General features: G+C 37.3%; 2 protein-coding genes across 6 annotated transcripts in view; both read right to left on the bottom strand.

Annotated features, from left to right (window-relative positions):
• The window catches only part of LOC127433694 (membrane-associated phosphatidylinositol transfer protein 2-like), a 694725-nt gene that overhangs the window by 16083 nt on the left and 656351 nt on the right, over window positions 1-22291 (bottom strand). The gene's annotated exons all lie outside the window — the stretch shown is intronic.
• Window positions 1-22291, bottom strand: part of LOC127433700 (cAMP-specific 3',5'-cyclic phosphodiesterase 4D-like) — a 330842-nt gene that overhangs the window by 21917 nt on the left and 286634 nt on the right. For 4 of the 5 annotated variants that reach the window (XM_051685814.1, XM_051685815.1, XM_051685816.1 and 1 more), the window contains one exon: window positions 13008-13120. In XM_051685814.1, coding sequence (XP_051541774.1) covers window positions 13008-13120 — 113 coding nt within the window. Of the gene's footprint in view, window positions 1-13007; window positions 15818-16836; window positions 17357-22291 lie in introns of those variants that run through there. The other variant, XM_051685817.1, reaches the window with a different exon arrangement.

The raw sequence follows: 22291 nt of genomic DNA, 5'->3' as shown, positions 1-22291 counted from the left end.
GAAGAAATGTAATCTTTCTTCATGTTCAAGTTGGTTACCATTTTCTACATAAAAAAAAAATATATATATATATATATAACGAATTTATGTGGTGGGGGTCTGGGTAGCTCAGTGGTAAAGACGCTGACTACCACCCCTGAAGTTCACGAGTTCGAATCCAGGGACTCCAGCCAGGTCTCCTTAGCAACCAAATTGGCCCGGTTGCTAGGGAGGGTAGAGTCACATGGGGTAACCTCCTCATGGTCGCTATAATGTGGTTCGCTCTTGGTGGGGCGCGTGGTAAGTTGTGCATGGATGCTGCGGAGAATAGATTGGGCCTCTACACGTGCTATGTCTCCGCAGCGACGTGCTCAACGAGCCATGTGATGAGATGCGTGGGTTGACGTGGAGGCAACTGAGATTCGTTCTCCGCCACCCGGATTGAGGCGAGTCACTACACCACCATGAGGACTTAGAGCGCATTGGGAATTCCAAATTGGGGAGAAAAAGGGGAGAAAAAAATTATAATAATAAAATAAAATAAAATAAACAAGTTATGTGGTGTAACAATCCCGGTAAGGGTATTAAATTACTTCCCTTGAACCCTGAATATATAAGAGTGTACATATCATGAATTTTTGAGTAAAGAGTATCAATTAGTTTTCACATGGGTACTCCATATGACCTGAACAGAATGTGCCTTTTCATAAAAATGTCAAAATATATTATATTCTTTTAAACTAAACACACAGTCTTGAGGATCCTTTCAATTTTTATTTTTTTGCCATCTGACTTGGACAAGTGGACAAGTTTTTCAAATATTAATCATATTTTAAAATAGAATGGTTTCACTTCTTATTTTTTTAAAGCTGCATTATAAAACTGATTGTTCCAGTCCTGGATGCTGATTGGTCAACAGCCGTGCTTTATTCGTGATAAAACACAGCTCTGACCTCTTCACAGAACTTTTATTTGTATCACTCCACATCACCCATAGCTGACAGATATTCTTGTTGCCTAGCAATGCTCTGTTTACTGCCAGGGACTATATTTTCTGGTGGAAGGATGGCATTTAATGATTTACTTACAAAATATAAAATTTTAATGAACATTTGTGTCCTTCATATTTTTATTATGTGGCGACCATTTTATAAAAGCAATAAGGCACTCGAGCCGTGCCATATTGTGAATACAGTCACAGAACTAAGCATACATGAGCATACATTCATGGGGAACTACCGTGTACCTATAGTGGCTTTAACATGAAATGTTTAATTGTTCAGTCTGTTTAAAAACACTATCTGATAAAAGGGCAATGGAAAGTGACAACTTGTGTGGGTAAAAAACAAAAAAACCAAAGGGACGCACAAACACTTAGGGAATAAATTGCAGCAATGTTATAAAATACTCAGAAGTCATGAATATTAGTAAACGTTACTGTAATTTCACTGGAACATGTAGCCTATTAAACACATAGTGATCGGTAAGCACAAAATAATACGATTCAACAAACCTACCAGAAAACAAATCAAAGCATTATAGCAAGTAAACAACTTCACCAAATAGTTAACAGATAAACATTCATCTTGAGACTGAACATGCCACATTGTTTCAGGCTAAGCCCCACATCACATAAGACACATTCCTGCGCACATTGGACAGACATTGAGGCTGCATACTTGGATATTACATTTCTGTATTGCACATATATAAAGGTCATAACGTGATTTAGGAGGAAGGCTGCTCTTTAGCGATTTGAGCAGAGCCTTGTGGTTTTCTGTGAAGTAGTTTGGTGAATTCTGTTGGAGTCCGAGGTCTTTAGTTGTGCACGCTCAGGCCTCGTGTGGCTTTTATTAAAGCCGTCGGCAGACTCTTTGAGCACTGTACAGCGTTTTGTGCCTTGCGGTCGCTGCTGCAGAGAGGACCAATGGACGCCAGAAGATTTACCACAGTGCGCGTGCAGGATCCAAGTCATTCAAAAAACCACTGGCCACAGATCCCCCCCACCCATACCCCAAACCACCCCCTCACCACCCTCCACAGCCCATATGTCTCCTTCTCTTTCAGTATTGACTCCAATTGGTTTTCTGTGCACTGGCACCGACAGGCCTCTGGCTTCAGAATCTACTGGGTGTGGTGTTTCATGGAAGGGAAATTGGGCACTTGGGTAACTCCAGATTTGCTAGAATAGGAAGTCTTTAACATATAGGAAGATAGTGACATATACAACAATAAACATCACATTAATGGACAGCTTAAAGTTAGAGAGAGTAAGTAACAAAGGTCTCTAAAAATAAAACCAGTGGTGAGGAAGTTAGAAACTGCAGCTTGCCAAACTACAAGCTACTCATGATACAAAGAAGCAAAACTACAATCAAGCTACAGGTTCATTTTTATATATATATAGCTACATTACAAGTAACTAAAAAGAGAAGCTATGTGCATTGAAGATGCTTAAGGGGGCAATATCTTTGAAACTATTTCACATGAAATAAAAAAAATCAAAGATCACAGCAGTACTTGTATGGCAAAAAAAACAAACAAACAAAAAAAAATGAGGATCTCAATTTAAGTGACTGCATAAAACTTGAACTAGTCTATAATAAAATAATTTAATAATAAATTAATTAATAACGTTATAAAAGTTAATGAAGTATATATCTGAAAATACATTGATTAACAGCAGTATTTCACTTTAAAGGAATACATTGATACAAGTTAAGATCAATCTACAGAATTTCAACTTGTACCTTGTTTATTTAAAAAAGGAAGAAATAATCGCTGTTTCAGTGAGGCACTTACAATAGAAGTGAATGGGGCCAGTCCATAAACATTAATATACACACCGTTTCAAAAGTATAGCCACAAGATGTAAACAATACACATGTTAATATGATTTTAGTGTGATAAAATCAGGGATTTACCAGATTACAGGGTTTGTCGGCGTTGACATGGCAACAAAGTTGTAAAATCAGATATAACTTTACAGAAAATGTTTGCAAGCGATTTTGTCACACTAAAATCATGTTACCACACATATTGTTTACTTCTTGTGGCTATAATTTTGAAACTGTGTATTTTAATGTTTATGGACTGGCACCTTTCACTTCCATTGTACGTGCCTTAGGGTAACCACGATTTTGCTCTTTTTAAATAAACGAGGGGCAAGTCAAATTATTTTTGACCTATGGTTCATGGAGTAGGGGGTTTTTGTATTCACCCTTACAAAACTGTTTCACAATTTTACAGTAGTAACAGTAATAATCTATTAGGTCTCTATTACATTTCATTTTTATTATAGCAGTGGCAGTTGTAGTTAAAGTTTTATTAGTATTATTATCAGTACTAATAGTATTATTATTATTATTATTATTATTATTATTATTTGAAAGACTTGCTACATTGACCTAAGCATGGTAATGAGGAGCCATACATGGTCTTACCTGTGCTTATATGCCATTGCACTTTAAATATAAGGGTAAGTACACAAAGGGCTTTAAAGACTGGCCCTCCAAGACTTATGGACAAATTATGGACAAAGATTTCCTCCAGTGTAATATATGTCCTGTTGAATGATGTTTGACATTATGAAATAAACTGGATAATAAATATAATAGGCTCATATAAATAAAGAGAATTAAAAAAAATCAGACACAGGACACATTTAATACAGGTTATGTTTTCTACTTGATGTCCAATGTAAAATCTGGGTCCCGAAGCAAAACCAGTTGAGAACCACTGGTCTAGATAATACAGTAGGTTTCTCAAATCGCTTGTTCATGTTATTATGCATAATCTTTAGGTCTTGTTTATTTTGTGAGGAATATTTTTTATAAATATTTTATCAAAACACTATTAAATGTTTCAATTTTAGGATCCAAAATAAGCTTGCTTGGGCAGAGAACTACAAAGAAGCAGTAATGTTTGATAGTGGACCTCATTAACCTTTCTGTAGGGTGTCTGTGTTGAATGTAGTGTGTATGTGTGTTTCATTGGTGCTGCCTCCTAGCCCACTGCAGGGCTCAATTTGTCTGTGTTTCCATGGTGACTACAAGCATGTGGGGTCTTACACAAGCCTGTTTGTCTGCAATGTGAGAGGGAGGGCTTGTTGTTGGTGTGTAGGTATTCCGTTCATCAGTATGCAGCGTGGCAGGCCTATGCCGGTGATTTGGGAGCATGCTCAGTACATTCAAAAACAAACCCTGACACAGGCTGAAGGGGCGGTGTGTTTTGATTGGTCCAGGGAGACAATATATAAAATGTCTCAAGCACAGAAGGAATCGCCCCTAAATATACACCTGATGTGTTATCATAATATGTGTTTGTTTACACAGTGAACGGTGATGCAAATCAAGGCGTTTCTCAGAAATGAACTCGGCTGCCCAAAAGCATAACAGGATGCATTGAATGCAAATTAAAGCGTGTTATCGGATGTTTTTGTGACTTGGAAGAGCCATGGAATTAACTGTCTTTTGTGAATGAACGCAATTAACTGTGTTTATTGTGTTTCACTTTAAACAACCCCAAGTATTAAACTTTGGCACAGTGTGTGCTATTACTTTTCTAAGTGATTATTTTATGATTTTTGCCACCTAGATGATAAAACAGGTAAACAAATGTCACTGACATATACTGAAAAAGGGACTCGAGTCATGTCTAGAAACTATAATATCATAGAGACTTGAGGGTGGGCTCTTTTGACTTGAGAAAAAAAGAACACCCTGGCAATGTTATCAAGTACCCAGAACAGCCTAGCAACACTATACATGGTTGCTGCACATAAAAAAAATAATAAAAAAAAATAAGATGTTTTAAGACCTTTTTCAAGACCTGAACAAATAAAATAATCCCATATGTCGATACCAGAACAAACCCAAACAATCTCAGAATAATTAATGTATTACAGATTCTTTAACTTGAACAGTCTGGGGAACATTCAACAATGCCTTTAACATTGCTTATCAGAGAAAACAGGGTATCTGTAAGTTTAAAACACTCACTTGTTATCCACTTCACTTCAGTTTTTCACTAAATTAATTTTTGAAAGATTTATATTTAATCATATACAATATCATATTAAAATTGGTTTATGTACCAGTATATCAATACATATGAATAAGAGGTCGACTTACATTGGACCTTTCTGATATGATAATAAGGTATTTGAAGTAAGGAGATAATGATTAATCATCGGGTAAGTGTTAAAAATCTAAACATTTAATGTGTTAAACATTTACTTCCTGTGACGGGGCAGCCCAGACAGAGGCTACAAAAGTACAAATTGAATTAAATCCCAGATTCAGTTAACTGTGCAACCAAAATCCCAAGAATAACCATAAAAAATATCTCATGCATACCGAGGGACTTTTAACTATAAACAAGCCCAAAATAAACAGAGGATTCTTACTGCTCACCCAAACAGATAGGGGAAATAAAATATTCACCCTTACAATCATTTACAGCATATTACATTATAAACAATATAAAGTAAACACTGTCATTTAACAAATATGAGCAGTAATTCCTCAACAGTAGATCATCAGCGATTGCTTGTCATAAATGTGCGGTACACATTGATTGTGAACCGCTCTGAAATTGTTAAAACACTGAATCACAAGCCCCCTGCGTGCTTGGAGAATGTACAAAAGTGCCGCGTCTTCCCTTTGAAGCGCGCAGCACATGCAGACTATGTATTTATTTAGTTAAATCACAGCTTTTTGCAGTAATCACACTATGCTATATCATGCTTCCTGTCTTTCCGTCTCCAAATTTAAGACCTCTGCAAATGATAATCAAGACTTTTGTTATACCATTTAAGATAATTAAGACTTTTTATGACCGTACATTTTAGAAAACTAAATTTCTAAAGACATTTTAAGATTTTTTAAGGATCTGTGTGAACCCTGCTATAGCAACCAAGGCAAGTCAGTCCACCACTCAGTGGCCATTTTTAGAACACCCCCGGGCAGGCTGTGCCAGTGATCTATAATATAGAACTGGATTGCCGATGACGACATAACATTGAAGCCACTGTGTTGCTATATTTGTATGCCCAAACATTCCAGTGTGCCTATTGACTTTATAGGAAAACATCTAATTTCAAAGAGTAAATATTAGTCATTCAACCACCACTTGTATATTTAAAATCTGCCTGTGAAGCCATTCAATGCAAACTTCCTACACATGTAAATTGTTTTTTTTTTTTTTTTTTAGAGTCTGGAAATGTTCCTGCTTCTTGAAAACCTAAGTGAGTATATCTATATCATAAAGTAGCTCTAACTTACTACAGTGGCGAATAGATCAAGCTGAATGTAAATAAGATACAGATATTTTCAGACATATAATTGCAAACATCAAAGTGTTTGTTCTGAGCTACTTTTGTGTACATTTTTTAATTTAAAGTGCCTTTTTCTCACAGTGACTTGAGAGAGTGCATTCTAGCTTGTTCTTTATCTCTCTCTTACTGTTTCCACACAGCGTGTGCACAGACAGAGAGAATGAGATAAGCCATGAAAAGATGGATAAAATGTAACTGATACACTAGGTTTAAGTGTTTTAAGTGACAAATACACATGCTGATTGTATTACATATAGAGATATATGTCTATGACTATAGAGACCATGTCAACTTGAAAACAGGCGATTTAGAAATCTTTTTCAGACTTTTTAAAAGGTTAGAAAAAAAGAATATGTCCGAGCACAAGGACATTTTGCCACCCCATAACAAGCAGATATTGCAGCTTTTTCTACTTGCTTTACAACTTGTTGACAGTTTTGCCACATCCCTTGGTGAACATTGTTCTGCACTGATAACTACAAACCTAGCCAGGTGGATGCTCTGACATTGCGATCCGTGTTTATCTTCTCCCTTGCAGTGAATATTATCTATAATGGGCAAATTAAATGTCAATCACGATTGTCACTAGGGGGTGAAATGAGACTGTTGTATACAGAATATGAGAGACGGTCATTGAGTCTTTTTGGCAGTAGGGGAATACCAAAATGGCCCCTCAAACAATTCTGGTGGCTTCACCTTATTTCTGGCGCAATGCTCTAGAAAGTATCTAGAACATCCTAGCAACAATCTAGCAAGCACCTGAAACACCCTAGCAACACTCTGGAAAGTATTTAGAACACCCTAGCAATGCTCTAGCAAGCACATGAAACACCCTGGCAACTCTCTAGCAACCACACAGAACACTCTATCAACACTCTAGCAAGCACTTAGTGCTTGATGTGTTTATGGAAACCATCATGGAGGTCATGTGCTTTACCAGACTGTGACCAGAGGTGGGTAGTAACGCGCTACATTTACTCCATTACATTTACTTAAGTAACTTTTTGGGGAAAAAATTACTTTTAGAGTAGGTTTAAAAGTGGGTACTTTTTACTCTCACTCAAGTAAATTTCTAATGAAAAAAATGTACTTTTACTTTGTTACAAGGTGCGGCATTCCTGTCGTTACATTACTGGGTTGAATTTTAGTTAATGTGTAATTTATTGAGAGATTATTGAATGGGACTTTTACGACAGCAGAAGTTCACACAGCTGCACACACTGTCACAGACTGTCACTCAAGCCAAGTCTATCACTGATAAAGCATCATGCTCTTCAAACAAAGTGAAACACTTTCTTCGCTCCGCCCAGTGAAAATAGATTCGTCATGCAATGCCTTCATTTAACACCAAGACAAGTGGATATTTCAAGATCAAAATTGCAGCTCCAACTTAAGGCAGCACGCTGAGGTAAGTTGTGGTTCTAATGCTAATATGGGCTTTTCTGTGTAATGTGATGTTCATTTTCAGGGTGATTCTGTAACTGGGCTCTAATGACACATTTTATGTGTACATTTTTAAATCAGTGCAGCAATATATCAGTGCGCTTTGTCCTGCATGTCATGAGCAGTATTTACGCATTTACCTGCGCCCTTGCACTGGCAACTACGGCAGCTACTTCGGGCGGATTAACTGTATAAATCCATGTAAACATCCAAGATAAGTGTAAATGCCTTTTGCTCTGCCGTTTGCGATTGACAACTGGAGCACGAACAGACAGCATTTCTGCGAGTGCACAGCGAGGGGCACGAGGCGGGTGTGTGAGAGCTGTGCGGGCGCGAGGTGATCGTATGGCGAATAATATATATGTTAATATAAAGAGTAAACATATTTTATCTAATGTACATTATTGTATTTATTTATTATACTTTAGTATCTTTAAACTCCAATAAATCTGGGAAGTGTTTCTGGGCGCATAGTGCCCTCATCCGACCAAATCATCATAACCTACATGTTATAAAAGAATATTTAAAGAGGCTCTATTATGCTTTTTGGGATTGTACCTTTCCTTTTGTGAGTAATATAGCTGTTTGTGAGTGTAAAAGGTCTGCAAAGTTACAAAGTCCACGCCAAAGTGAGTTACTCTCTTCCCCAGAAAACACTGCTCCTGAACTGCCTGAAATGCCTGGTTTGCAGTCCAGCCATTACTTCCATGACTTAGCTATGTCACTGTGTAACACATTTGCATAATGCCTGCCTAAGGGCTACTTCGGTTATGGTAAAGGGGGTCACATTTCCGACACACGCTCTACGCGGTTGACCAATCACAACAGACTGGGGCCGCTGACAAATCAGAGCAGACTGGGCTTTTCGGAAAGGGGGGCTTTAAAGAGACGGGAGCTAAAACAGAGCGTTTCAGACAGAGGGTGAAAAGAGGTACTGCAGCAATGTACAGTATGAGAAAAATAATGTGTTTTTTGAACATTAAAGCATGCAAACCTATTTACAGATTCATAAAATTATGAATCTGTAAATGAGCATAATATGGGCTCTTTAAATCATCCACAGAATTACCATTTCCACTGTGTGCAGTCTCCTGAGTTAAAATAATATATGTATAAATATAAAGAGTACATTTTGGGGCCTGGGTAGCTCAGCGAGTATTGACGCTGACTACCACCCCTGGAGTCACGAGTTTGAATCCAGGGTGTGCTGAGTGACTCCAGCCAGGTCTCCTAAGCAACCAAATTGGCCCAGTTGCTATGGAGGGTAGAGTCACATGGGGTAACCTCCTCGTGGTCGTGATTAGTGGTTGTCGCTCTCAATGGGGCGTGTGGTAAGTTGTGCGTGAATCGCGGAGAGTAGCATGAGCCTCCACATGCTGGGAGTCTCCAGGGTGTCATGCACAACGAGCCATGTGATAAGATGCGTGGACTGACTGTCTCAGAAGCGGAGGCAAGTGAGACTTGTCCTCTGCCACCTGGATTGAGGTGAGTAACCACACCACCACGAAGACCTACTAAGTAGTGGGAATTGGGCATTCCAAATTGGGAGAAAAGGGGATACAATTTTTAAAAAGAAGAAGAAAAAAAGAGTACATTTTAAAATGTATCTGTATGTTTTGCCTCTCTATATGTTATTATGTTATTTTAATTAAGTAATGATTTGTCAAATAGCAATTTAATACATTCAGCATGAAAGAAAACATTGCAGGAGTGAAGGAAGTAGTAAACTCCCAGCTCGTACGTCTTCCCCGCAGTGGATTATGGGCAATTAGCCGTCAAATTAGAGTGCATTGTGGGTAAGAATGAGTGAACAAAAGTAAGGAACAAGTGGCTCACCCAGAATTCAGACACTCCTACAAAATGGCAGACACTCAAAATAGTGCACTATATAGTGGATAGGGGGTGGTTTCAGACACAGTGAGTGTTCCAAGATCGGGGTTGGTGCCCTGCGCACTAGGCTGCGTAATCTGCATTTAGAGAGTGGCGGTACTGCTGTACAGAACTAATTATCAAAATTCTTTCGACACTGAAAACTGTAACTACACTGAAATAAGAATCCACGCAGGACTTTGAAAGCTATGAAATAGTGAAGGTAGGCATTAATAAAGCATGATCATGCTTTGGTTTATATTTCAGCATTATATATATTGTCCTTGTGGGACATTTTCACATTTTCACTGTAATAATTACTAGAAATGTTTCCAAACCTCTCTTATTAACAGATTCAGCCAGATCTGACAAGAGCCCTTAAATGGATAGTTCACCCAAAAATGAAAAGTCTCTCATCATTTTCTCACCCTCATGCATCACAGATGTGTATGACTTTCTTTCATCTGCTGAACACAAATTAAGATTTTTAGAAGAATTTCTCATCTCTTTTGGTCCATACAATGCAAGTGAATGGGTGCCAACATTTTAAAGCTCAAAAAATCACATAAGTCAGCATAAAAGTAATCCATAAAACTCCAGTGGTTAAATCAATATCTTCAGAAGTGATGTGATAGCTGTGGATGAGAAACAGTTCATGTTCACATTCTTCTTCTTGTGTTTTTGGAGATTCACATTCTTCTCTGCATATCGCCCCCTGCTGGGTATGGAGAAGAATGTCTAGCAAAAATTACAAATATTGATCTGTTTCTCACCCACACCTATCATATCGCTTCTGAAGTTATGGATTTTACTACTGGAATGTTATGGATTACTTTAATGCTGCCTTTATGTGCTTTTTGGAGCATCAAAATTTTGGCACCTATTCACCTGAATTGTACTGACCTACAGAGCTGAGATATTATTCTAAAAATCTTAACTTGTGTTCTGCAGAAAAAAGGAAGTCATACATATCTGGGATGGCATGAGGGTGAGTAAATGAGAAAATGTTCATTTTTGGGTGAACTATTCCTTTAAAGTGATAGCTCAGCCATAATTTAATATTCTGTCATCATTTCCCAACCCTCATGTTGTTCCAAACTTGTGTGATCTTCTGTATTCTGTGGAACACACAAGATGTTAGACAGAATGTTACAGACTGACAGTCTCGGTCACCATTCACTTTCAAAATATAGAGGGAAAAAAAACACATTCACTGAAAGTAAATAGTGACTCAGGCAAACATTCTGTCTAATATCTCCTTATTGTGCCACATGGAAGAAAGAATTCATACGGGTTTGGAACAACATGATGATGAATGATGACAGAATTTCCATTAATAATAATAGTAATTCTGTAGTACATGTTCAATGTGTATTATGTAATGGAATATAGGGGAGTTAACGTCCATTATGTCACTTGTGAAAGTAATGAATTAATCACTACTTGAGTACTCTATTAATCGGATACTTTCTTACTCTTACTCAAGTAATTATTTATGTTAGTACTTTTACTTCTACTTGAGTACTTTTTTGGCTACTCTACCCACCTCTGGCCATGACACACTGTAGTTTTAAGTCAGCCAGTTTGGGCCTGAAACCAGCTTATCATGTCCTAGAAAGGGTTTTTTCTGTTTCTTTAGCCATAAAAGCTGATGGTGTTGTGGTGAGTTTATCGTGTACAACTGTAAACTCGTTACACACGTTGGGTCATTTCTTAATCTGTGGTTAAGCTGTCATCACTTAAGGCTCGAACGGCTTTGTTTGCACTGTTAAATACTGCAACATTACGACGTTTGAAATGCTACAGCCCACTTGATTGTATTTCACTTTCGACTTTTTTGATTACTATATAAACTATATTTAGTAATATTTATATTTATTTATTTATTAACTTTATTTAATTTGTGGTGCTCACTAATGCGAGCATCACAATTACAATTGCTTATAATAAGGGTTAGGGAATTGAAATAACTCTAAAGGCCAAAGTATACTTCGGTTGTCCACATGCCGCAATGTATTGCACACAGTCCATGCGTACTGTCTGGGTGCAGCCCAATATTTCTAGACACATAGACAGTCCACGTCTGTGCACGTTGTCTGCACCTGGCGTTGACTGTCCTAAAGAGTATCACAAAGCAATCAAAGTGTGCATACTTCGAACTGTACTGAGTTGCGTTCAAGAGTATACTTTAAAAGGCTGAGCGCTATAATCAGACAGAATGGCACGTGGAAATATGAAGGATACCCTAAATCTAAGCATTAAACTTTGGAGCATAACTCGTCCCATAAGTAATGTTTGTGCTACGGACATGAATCATGCCTCAAGCATTCAGAATTATGATTTTCGCCTGGCGGGCGATAAAACAGAAAAAAAAAAAAACAACCCTTAGACTTAAATTGAAGTAGGGATATCTAGAGACCAGATATCTAGAGACCAGATTATCATACATACTTGAGGGTGTGCTCTTTCCAGAGCACCCAAGTAACCACCTAGCAACCACCCTGAACCCCCTAGCAACCACTTACAACAACCTTGCATCTAAGCAGCGAGTATTACTTAGGCAAGCACCACTCACATTTTCCTCAAAAACTTAAATATTAAGCTTCTGGAATTACTAATCAATTTACAAAAATCCAAGTAAAATAGATAGCCCACATTTACAGACAACAAGTGTTATATCACATCGTTAGTATTAAAAATATGACCTTCAATAGCAATGGCACCCCCTGCACAACCTCTGCCCCATATTTATCTGTCAATCCCCCTCCACGCCCCCTGAAACAGAATTACAGGGAAGCTTTGGTTGAGACTGCAGTCCTGAGCACAACAGCATGCCACATTCCTATGTAGTCATCAGCAATGCTAAACATAATCCCAAGCTATCTAACCTCAACGGAATCCCCCCTTTCACAAGAATAGACCCACAATTCAAATGACAATGATGTCTCAGTCTCTCTAAAGGTCTAAATCAACAATTCCAGCATATATGCATTCATAAACACACACCAGTGTAAAGGACACAGTAAGTTATACTCACATAATATGGCTTGAAGCATTTCAGCTTTCATATTGTACGTTGTGGAAACGTGTCAAGCCACTGGACGAGCGTGTCTTATCAAATGCCTGACTCACATCCCTTCACATTCATCTACCTGAAACTGCAACTGCACCCCCCCAGGGGCAGCCATCTTGGCTCGACGTTACCTGTTAACGTCTGTCGTCTGTGAGCCAACAGCCCTGCCAAATCGCACAAATTACCTGAACTCCCCCGTGCACCAGTAATGACATTAAGTCGTGGGGAAGCCCTTCATTCTAAGGTGATGTAAACCTTCGCTCCCCGGAGAGGGAGTGTGAGGCAATAAGTTTAAGGGTGACTCACCTTGTTTGAGGCCATCTCGCTGACCGAGTGTCGGGTCTGCAAGGTCTCCAGTTGGTCCAGGCACCAGTCCAGTTCCTCCAGGGTCTCGGTGGCCAGCTTCTGGTAGGCCTCCTCTGGAGGGAGACAGGGGAGGGGATGGTCAGTTTTGAGGCGTTTGACCGGGCTAGCCGAGGCTTCCCGGACATCGTCCACATCGTAGACAGCCATGTTGGGATGTCCACATGGGTGACTCTTCATAATGTGCTGAAAAGATCTCCCCTATGAGGAAAAACAGGGCTGAAGGATTAAATATTAGCTGCTCCTTGCCCTCAAAAAAGATTCCTGTATCTCCTTAGCAGTCATCAATAGCGCTGGAGTCCAGAAGAGACAATAAAACGGAGTTACACCACCAGCAGTCCAGCCATGCAGGGCTCCTGGTGTAGAACGCACCAGAGCCCCATGCTCCTATAAAACAAAGCACATACACACATACAAGCACAGAGAGTCCCTTCTCAATCTGCTTTTATTAATCTGGAGTCAGCCTATTCCATACCAATTCCATGTCCCTACATTGTATCCTCCACAGGTTGTGAGAAAAAAACATGAACTTCAGAGGTCTTTAAACTGGCGTTCTCTAAAATAAAAGGAGAGCAAATCCAAAAGAACTCCAGCACCCGTTACGGCTTTCAAACCCCTAGTCAGAGATCCCGACTCTTTTATATGAAGTGACTGGCTTTGCTGAGATTTCCTGAAGAGATTGCATGCCAGCGATATCCACAGTAATAAAAAAAAAAAGAGCTTGCACAAGTGACAGTGAGAAAGCGTCGCAGAACCTCAGCTACCTAGACATGACATAGGGGGGCATTGCTTTACACAAACATGAGCGGCTTCCAGTGAAACCACAAACCTACAGAGCTGGAGAGCACGACGCAGTGAGAGCTGCAAGATCTGGAGTGGAGCTATGGAACCGGATTCATGTAGACTACGCTGCCAGCAAAAAGGGGCCTAATCTCTGTTACAAATGTGTATGAGTTCTGACTATGATTGCAATTTCACTTATCTTGAATAATTAAAAACATGCAAAACACTGTAAAACAAAAAAGTTTTACAACTGCGGCTTCATATCGGTTATTGTTTATCAATTATAAATACATTTTTAAAAATAAAGAGCATCAAAAAATATATTTTTTTTAAAGATGCACAATATATTGTTGATTACTGTAAATTGGTATCTGCCATGTTTAGCATTTTTATGACCTGTATTGGTCTGAATATTGAAGGTAGATGACGGTAGACATTGTTTTCCAATTCAAATGAAAATCGTTTTTAATATGCTACATTTCTAATGTACTAAATAGTTATTCATCTCTTTCTGTACATTATGATTGCAACTTCACTTATTTTGAATGATTAAAAACAGTTTTACAATTGCAGCTTCATATTGGTTATTGTTCATCAATTATATATAAACTTTTTAAAATACAGAGCATCTATATATATATATATAAGGATGCATAATATAATCAGAAATAATATTGGTATCTGCTATAATTAGCAATTTTTTATTATCTGTATTGTTCTGAATATTGGAAGTAGATAACAGTAGGTAGGTTTTCCAATTCAAACAGTAAACTCTTTTAATATGCTACTTTTCTAAAGTACTCAATAGTTACTCATCTTTTCTGCTAAATAGTTATTCATCTTTTTATGTACATTATGACTGCAATTTCATTTAGTTTGAATGATTAAAAACAAGCAAAATAGAACAGTTTTAAAATATACAGTAGGCCTCATATTGGTTATTGTTTATCACTTTAAAAAAATCGGCTATCATAATGTTTGGATGCCTTTCACTTGAAGCATTTTATCTGAATTTACAGATTTACAGATTTACAATTACAACATTGGTTACCGGTATTCGGCCATAACATAACATAAAAAAAATTAAAAAAACGATTTTGGTAAAAATGACTATATCAATACAAATCTCTGAAACACGTAAACAAAAACATTTATACAGTATGATATTAGCAGCATACTGAAAATGAACTAGTGTGTCCCTAATTAAACGATGTTCATTAACACTGAGAGAGCAAGACATCACAAATGCAGCAATTGAGCACATCTACACAAGTCTTTTTAGCATCAGATTTAAGGAAGATGGGAGAGATTTCTTTACTTATGACAGACAGATTGCTTGAGATAGCAACTGCTCTGTCATTTCCCAGAATATTCCTAGGGGGACATTCCAGTGCAGACAATAGAGATACACACCTTCATTCACTGATGTGTTTGAGGATTACGTGACAGTCAATCTACGTAGATTATTCTTGAAAACTGATGCATTTGCAGATTCGTTTAGGGCCAGATTTCATTTTTTTTTTTCTCGTAATCCTGGATTATGACAGGACAGTTTTAAACCCCTAACATGCATCTTTGGATGTGCAGATGTTCACACTGCACAGGTGACTTGCATATGAAAGTACCTTAAGTGCGTGGACATATTGAATTGTTGTGATGCCAACTGTGTGTATTACGTTAGACGGTCTAAACTTACACTACAAGAAAATCATTCATCAAGACATGCGTGCTTGCAGGTGACACAATCACAACACGCAATTCGGTGGTCATGGGATCTTGGTGTTATTGTTACAGGGCAACCTTTTGAGTAACACGTCCGGTGACTTTGACATGCAGCTCTGTGTGTGTGTCAGCGACGGTCGTAGTGTTTGCTCAATCTCTGACTCAGAGTGCACTAAACGCACGGGGTCAGAAGAGGCTTTGTCCATTATAATGCAAGGGTCAGGATGAAAACAGCGTGGTGATAGTCCCTTAAGACATATGCACAAATGAGAGAGAGAGAGTGCCAGTGTGCAAAAGCAAGAAAGAAAAATAGAAAATAGACATAAAGAAAGGCAGACAGAGAAACAGAAAATATAAGAAGTAGGATTAGGGGTACAGTTCTTATTTTTGTTTAAAATACTGGAACAAAATGTCATGGAAATGATTGTTAAAGGGATAGTTTATCCTAAAATAAAAACCGTATGGCTTTCTTTCTTCTGTGGAACACAAAAGGAAGGTGGAATGTTAGGTGGAATTAGATGAATTGTTAAAGAAATATTTTTAAGACTTTTGGTCTGTTCCTCACACAAAGCTATCGGATGGCTTCACAAAACTTGGAATGTAGCATATGAGTTGTATGGACTACTTATATGACACTTTCTTGATATTTTTTATAGTCATTTTGGAAACATTTTTGGATTTGGATCCATTTTGGATAGACCAGCCCGAATACACTTCTAAAACTCTCCTTTTATGTGTTCCACGGAACAAAGAAGGTCATATGTGTTTGGTACGATGAGTAAATAGTGACTTAAAACCTTTGACACTTAAATGCTTGAAATTAGTTTTGTACAAAGAAAACAAAAGTGTGCATATTTATTTATAAAACTATGAACAAAGCAGCCAGGATGTTCTTCAAAAACATTCTCCCTTTGTGTTCCATGGAAGAAGAAAGTAATATGGGTTTGGAACAACATAAGTGTGAGTAAATAATGACTTGAAACCTTTGGATCTGAAGGCTTATGCTTAAATGCTTGAAATTAATTTTGAACACAAATAAAATTTGTGCCTATTTCTATAAAAAAAAAAAAAAAAAAGAATTTTAATTAAAAATAAAATAGTGACAGAAATAGTTAAGAATTTTCATTTTTTGGTGAATTACTACTTTCATGAAATCTGAAACCAGAATAATTAAATTCCCTAGTAATTTAATCATTTAAATTCCCAGTAAAGAGACAGATGAAAGGTTAAAGAAGGAAAAGGATGTATAATTGAGGAAAAGAATCACATCATGTGTGGCTTTCTCTCCTTCACAACCCCCCATTTCTTTTGCCCTCGACACAAAGACAGTCCAATCACTTGTAGGAGATTTCAAGAGCAGGGGTCCACTGTCCTTGCTGACAACATCTCCTCTGACGTCAATGGCATTCTTCTCGTGATCAGTGCGACACCAGCGGTCAGCCCATCAGAAGCTGCTGTGACTGAGAGCATGGCAGGGCCAAAGCCAAAATCTGGAGTGGGCTCCACAAGAGAGGAACTCCCAAGAGAGAGCAAACACACTATCTGACTGCACGTTAGATGCAAGGACTTACAATGAGATACATTTAGAAAATGCAGGAATTCAAAGAGTCCAAAGATCTTAGGTGAATCTCAAGAGAAATTCAAAGAAAATTCTGGTTATGTTTCACCCCAAAATCAAAAGTATATAGGTGGAGACCACGGCTAGATGTAACACTTTTTACTCCAGTAAATATTTCTCAGGGTAGGCTTATTTTTTGAAGGTCAATTCATAATATAATATAATATAATATAATATAATATAATATAAATATAATATAATATAATATAATATAATATAAATATAATATAATATAATATAATATAATATAATATAATATAAATATAATATAATATAATATAATATAATATAATATAATATAATATAGTTGACTCTTGCTTTAATGTATGCCAGTGTGGTTTGATTGTGTTCGCTTGTCTACCCAAGCCCTATAACAAAAATATGATGAAAGTTAAAATTTACTTTGGAGGGAAGAATTCACAAAAAAATTATTCTAATATAAGAGGATTTTCAACTGGTTGTTTGAAACCAACATGCTAGAGAAAACACACATTTGCGCAATCGGACTTTTGACTCTAAATCTTATCATTACTGAGATACAGCCCTTGTGACAATTTTATATATATATATATATATTATATATTTTATTTTTATTTTTTTTTGGCATTGTGACATTATTTTCACAATTGTTTTTTTTTTTTTTTTTTAAGTAATCAGAGGATTTAGGGGGGAAAAAATGCTTAATTGTCATGAAAATGCAAAAATATTAATGTTCCTAAAACAGGCATCATTTTCTTTATGCAAAAATATAGATTCTTATTTTATACATTCGAATTTACTATTTACTTATTACCATGTCAACCACTAGTTCCAAAATGCCCAAACCAGATGTTGCTTCCATAAAATCTTAATTTGTGCTAAAAATCAATTTAAATTACATCTCTGTGCTCGTGGGTGGCATTTCTAAAATAAACGGTTGACCCAAACAGATCACCAACAAAACAACCAGGTCAAACTTGTGCGACGCGCTTGAGATAAATCACTTAAAGCCACCACCTGGCACCGTTAGACGCAAAAGGGGTTCTACAAAATGTTTATGTCTTCCCTCAGTAGTTCAGCCGCCTTTGAAATACACAAGACCTCACCAGTAATACCGAGAAAGCAGCCGTGGGAAACAGAACCCTCAAACGCCTGCAGAAATTGAGACATCACCTAGATGCCACATTGAGCAGAGGTGCTTGTGTTAAAACGAGGTCATTCTCATGAGACTCTCTCTCCATCTGTCTGAGATCGCACCATCCACACATGCTTGTGCCATCCGGCATCTGGTTGCCAGGCAACCACAGTCAAATCATTAGAAAGCAAGGTGCAAGACCTCTCTGTTTTAAGCAGCGGCTATGCCTTGCAAGAACCGATATTACATCAAATCAGTCTGTATCGGCAGGTGCCATCGAGGAAAGTGGAACACTGATTTTGAGGTGAAAATTTTAAAATGTTTCATATGCATACCAAAAAGAGTGGCATCCATTCTAAAATCACATCAAAAGCTGCAGAGAAATGCTTGAACGCAGCCAGCATGTGCACTTCATTGGGAATGCAATGATGTCAGTGCATGTTTGTGCACTACAAGTCAAAAGTTTGGACAACTGACTGGCTATGTTTATCATGATCTATAAACCTTTATAAATATAAATATAATATGTAGGCACAAATATAAAGTGTTTCAAAGCTGACGGAAAAGCAGTTAACAAGCATCCTAACCCGTACGTACCAAAACGTACGACTTTTACTCACATAGAGACAAATAAACGAACCAAATGAACAATTTTACTATGATTTTTTTTTCCAAAAATGAACCCCTAATCCAAACTTAAACCTAACTATAAAGTCTAACTCGTTACCCAAACCCTAAACCTAAACCATGATTTGGTCACACTTTATATTAGGTGTCTTTGCCTACTATTTACTAACATTAAAATACATACAATACAATGTTTTACTGTGTAACTACATGTTGCTCTGCAAAATTCTCACAAGATTCACATTTGCTGCCACTGAGGTTGCGGTACGGGTAGGTTTAGGAGTAGGAGTAGGGTTAGGGTTGGGTTAGGTTTAGGGTTAGAGTGTAACTACAAATGTGATTAAAAGCAAGTACTTTAAATGTAAGTACAATGCAACAACACATATGTACAAAATAAGTACATTGTACAAGTACATAGTAGTTAAAGACACCTAATATAAAGTGGGACCCATGATGTTAATAGGAAAGTAACTTTCGTATATCACGGAAGATGAGGGAAGCATATTACAGGTTATTGACATACATCATAAATATGGAATGATTTTACCAGATTTGTTCACAGATGTTTCCTTTCTTAAAATAAAGTGTTAGACAGGAGGCTAGCTAAAATATTAACCAGTATTGCATCAATTTGAAATTCTGTTTGTTGATTGGTTGGTCTCTGGGAATAAAAGTCATAGGTTTTCATGCAAGCCAAGTTGTATCATATATGATTTCGCCATCTCGTACGAATTATTGCGGGCTGCCTAGAGTGGCAAAAAGGGTGGCAACATTAAAGAAGCTAAAATATAAGATAGATTTTTTATGTGACATATTTTGGTCTACACAATTCCCATACTTCCATTAGTTTTTTGTTTTTATCCAGTAGTTTTGAAGCCTTTCCTATTGTTCTTAAATGTGGAAAATGTAATAATACAGAATGACTAGGGGTTTCTAAACCTTTGACTGGTACTGTATGTTTAAGATGGTTTCGATTTTAGGCTTTGTGTGCCAGAAGACATTTGTGAGAAGGACAAGTGACAGCAGGTGTCATGATTGACATGCACATCTCGCGAGCCGCAGTAAGACATTGGCACGTGCTCTCGAGCATGAAAGCTACACGAGTAACATGTCAGTTAGTGGGACCCCAGCTGCGACACTTCTATTAATAATACCTTTGTACAATTCTTAAGATCAGGGTGAACGATTCATAAATGTCAAAGCCGTTATGGGTTGTGTTTACTTCATTTTAAAAAATGTAAACATGTTCCTTATGGCTAGAGAGATAATATTACAATAAGGTAGTGTATGTTAACACAATAGTATGAACTAACAATGAACAATACTTTTATAGTATTTATTAATCTTTACATTTACTAATAGATTTTTTAAATTAAAAGTTCTATATGTTAACGTAACTCAATGCATTCACATAAACTAACTTGTATATATTTGTAATAAATCATAACAAAGACTAATCCATGGTGTAAAAATATTGTTTATGACACCTAATGCATAATAATAAACCTCAATGATAAGTGTAACCGCTATATTCAATAGTGTTTAAATAAATTAAGCCAGTTAAATGTGTATTAAGTTAACCAATGAAATTACAAGATGAAATAGCATCATTGAAAATGAAATGAAAAGCGTTCTGTCTCTCTCTAGAGGTTAACTGCTGCTATGACAGGTTAGTTCAAGATCACCAAATCTGACACAATCCACAGGATGGAAAAATCACGAGATCTTCTTAAAGGAGACCTATCATGCCCCTTTTTACAAGATGTAATTTAAGTCTCAGGTGTTCTCAGAATGTGTCTGTGAAGTTTCAGCTCAAAATACCCCACGGATCATTTATTATACCATGTTGTAAATGCCTCTTTTTGGGTGGAATCAAAAACACGCTGTTTTCGTGTGTGCCTCTTTAAATGCAAATGAGCTGCTGCTCCCCGCCCCCTTTCCGGAAGAGGGCTGTGCCTTTACAGCTCGTGCTTCGGATACTATAGCAACAACAAATCAGAACCAATATGACTGACACCGTAAATACCGGAGTTCAGCCATATATGTATGAGCAACCGTAAACGACGCAAAACATAGGCATTTTGAGTTTGTGATAGTGCTTCATAAGTAGAAAATCACTTCCTGCCCTCCATCTGCATTTCACACCACAGCAACGCAGTGACATGACGTCATGTGCAATCAAGCTATAACGACATAGCTCTGTTCTCCGTGAATACAATCAGAGACAATGGTAATTTTAGCTGCATTAGCCGTGGAATTGGCTAACAAGCACATTCGGAAAGGTGATTTGCAGACATTAAAAAAATATAAAGTGCGATACTAACATCTTCAGGATATAAAGCTGGAACACGAACAGTTGGTACTGATCCATGCTTGAGGGTCTAATTTTTTGAAAATCCTGCTTTATATTGATCCTCATTCACAAAGCAGTCCGGTTTAAAATGATTTGCACAAACATACACAAATTTTGGTATGTTTTGGGGCACATTTTCTTCAAAAACAAAACTTGTCCACTGCGTCTTCAGTGGCTCTGATGCCGGGAGTACATGAAGACTCTTATGTTCAATTTTACTGCCAACAACAGAACACTTATGATGCTTACGAAGTTGAGACATTATTCTTCTCACTGTAGCTGCTCCAGCATAGAAAAAAATGGCGGACTGTGTGTCGACCACTCGGGGGAGGATATATGACAATAGGGTGGAGTCCGTCACCAGTCGTGGGCATGGCCTGCTCTAAAGTGACGTCACTTTAGAGCGGATACGAAAACCAGTCATTTTGAGACACTGTTTTAGATTAATAGAAATATAAGAAAGAGGAGTGGGTGGACTTTTAACATTGTAGGGTGGTTGTGTACACACACTGCCGATTCACATTTATGTTCAAACACCATGTAAAAGTGAATTTTGCATAATAGGTCCCCTTTAATATCTAAAATTTTTCTCCTAGACAGCAATGTGATTATAAGGAGAAAAAACTGAGAGTTCCTGCTTCTCAAATTTTATTCCTGAGAAAAAGACAATAAGTTCACGTTTCTCCTTTAACGGTTCAGAAAAGATCTCAACAATGTCTCAAACTGTGCTCCGATTTGCCAAAATACCAAAGTCTGCAATCAAATGTTAGAGATTATATATGAACTCAAACATTTCTCAGCAATTTTATAAGCAAGACAGATAAGACAGAGTAAAAGATACAGTATAGACTGATAATAGTTTAGTGGTTGCACTTTATTTTACAGTATGTGTACTTTCAGTATACTTACAGTGTACTTACACAAGAAGTACTGAGTAAAATTAGGTAACTAAATGTACTTAATATGGGTTGAGGTTAGGTTTAGGGTTAGTACTTAGTAAGTACTATAGT

Source organism: Myxocyprinus asiaticus, chromosome 43 (assembly GCF_019703515.2).
Source record: "Myxocyprinus asiaticus isolate MX2 ecotype Aquarium Trade chromosome 43, UBuf_Myxa_2, whole genome shotgun sequence".
In the NCBI taxonomy this organism is placed as follows: domain Eukaryota; kingdom Metazoa; phylum Chordata; class Actinopteri; order Cypriniformes; family Catostomidae; genus Myxocyprinus; species Myxocyprinus asiaticus.
The sequence above is the reverse complement of the archived record's forward strand: the minus strand, read 5'-3'. Positions and strand labels throughout refer to the sequence as shown.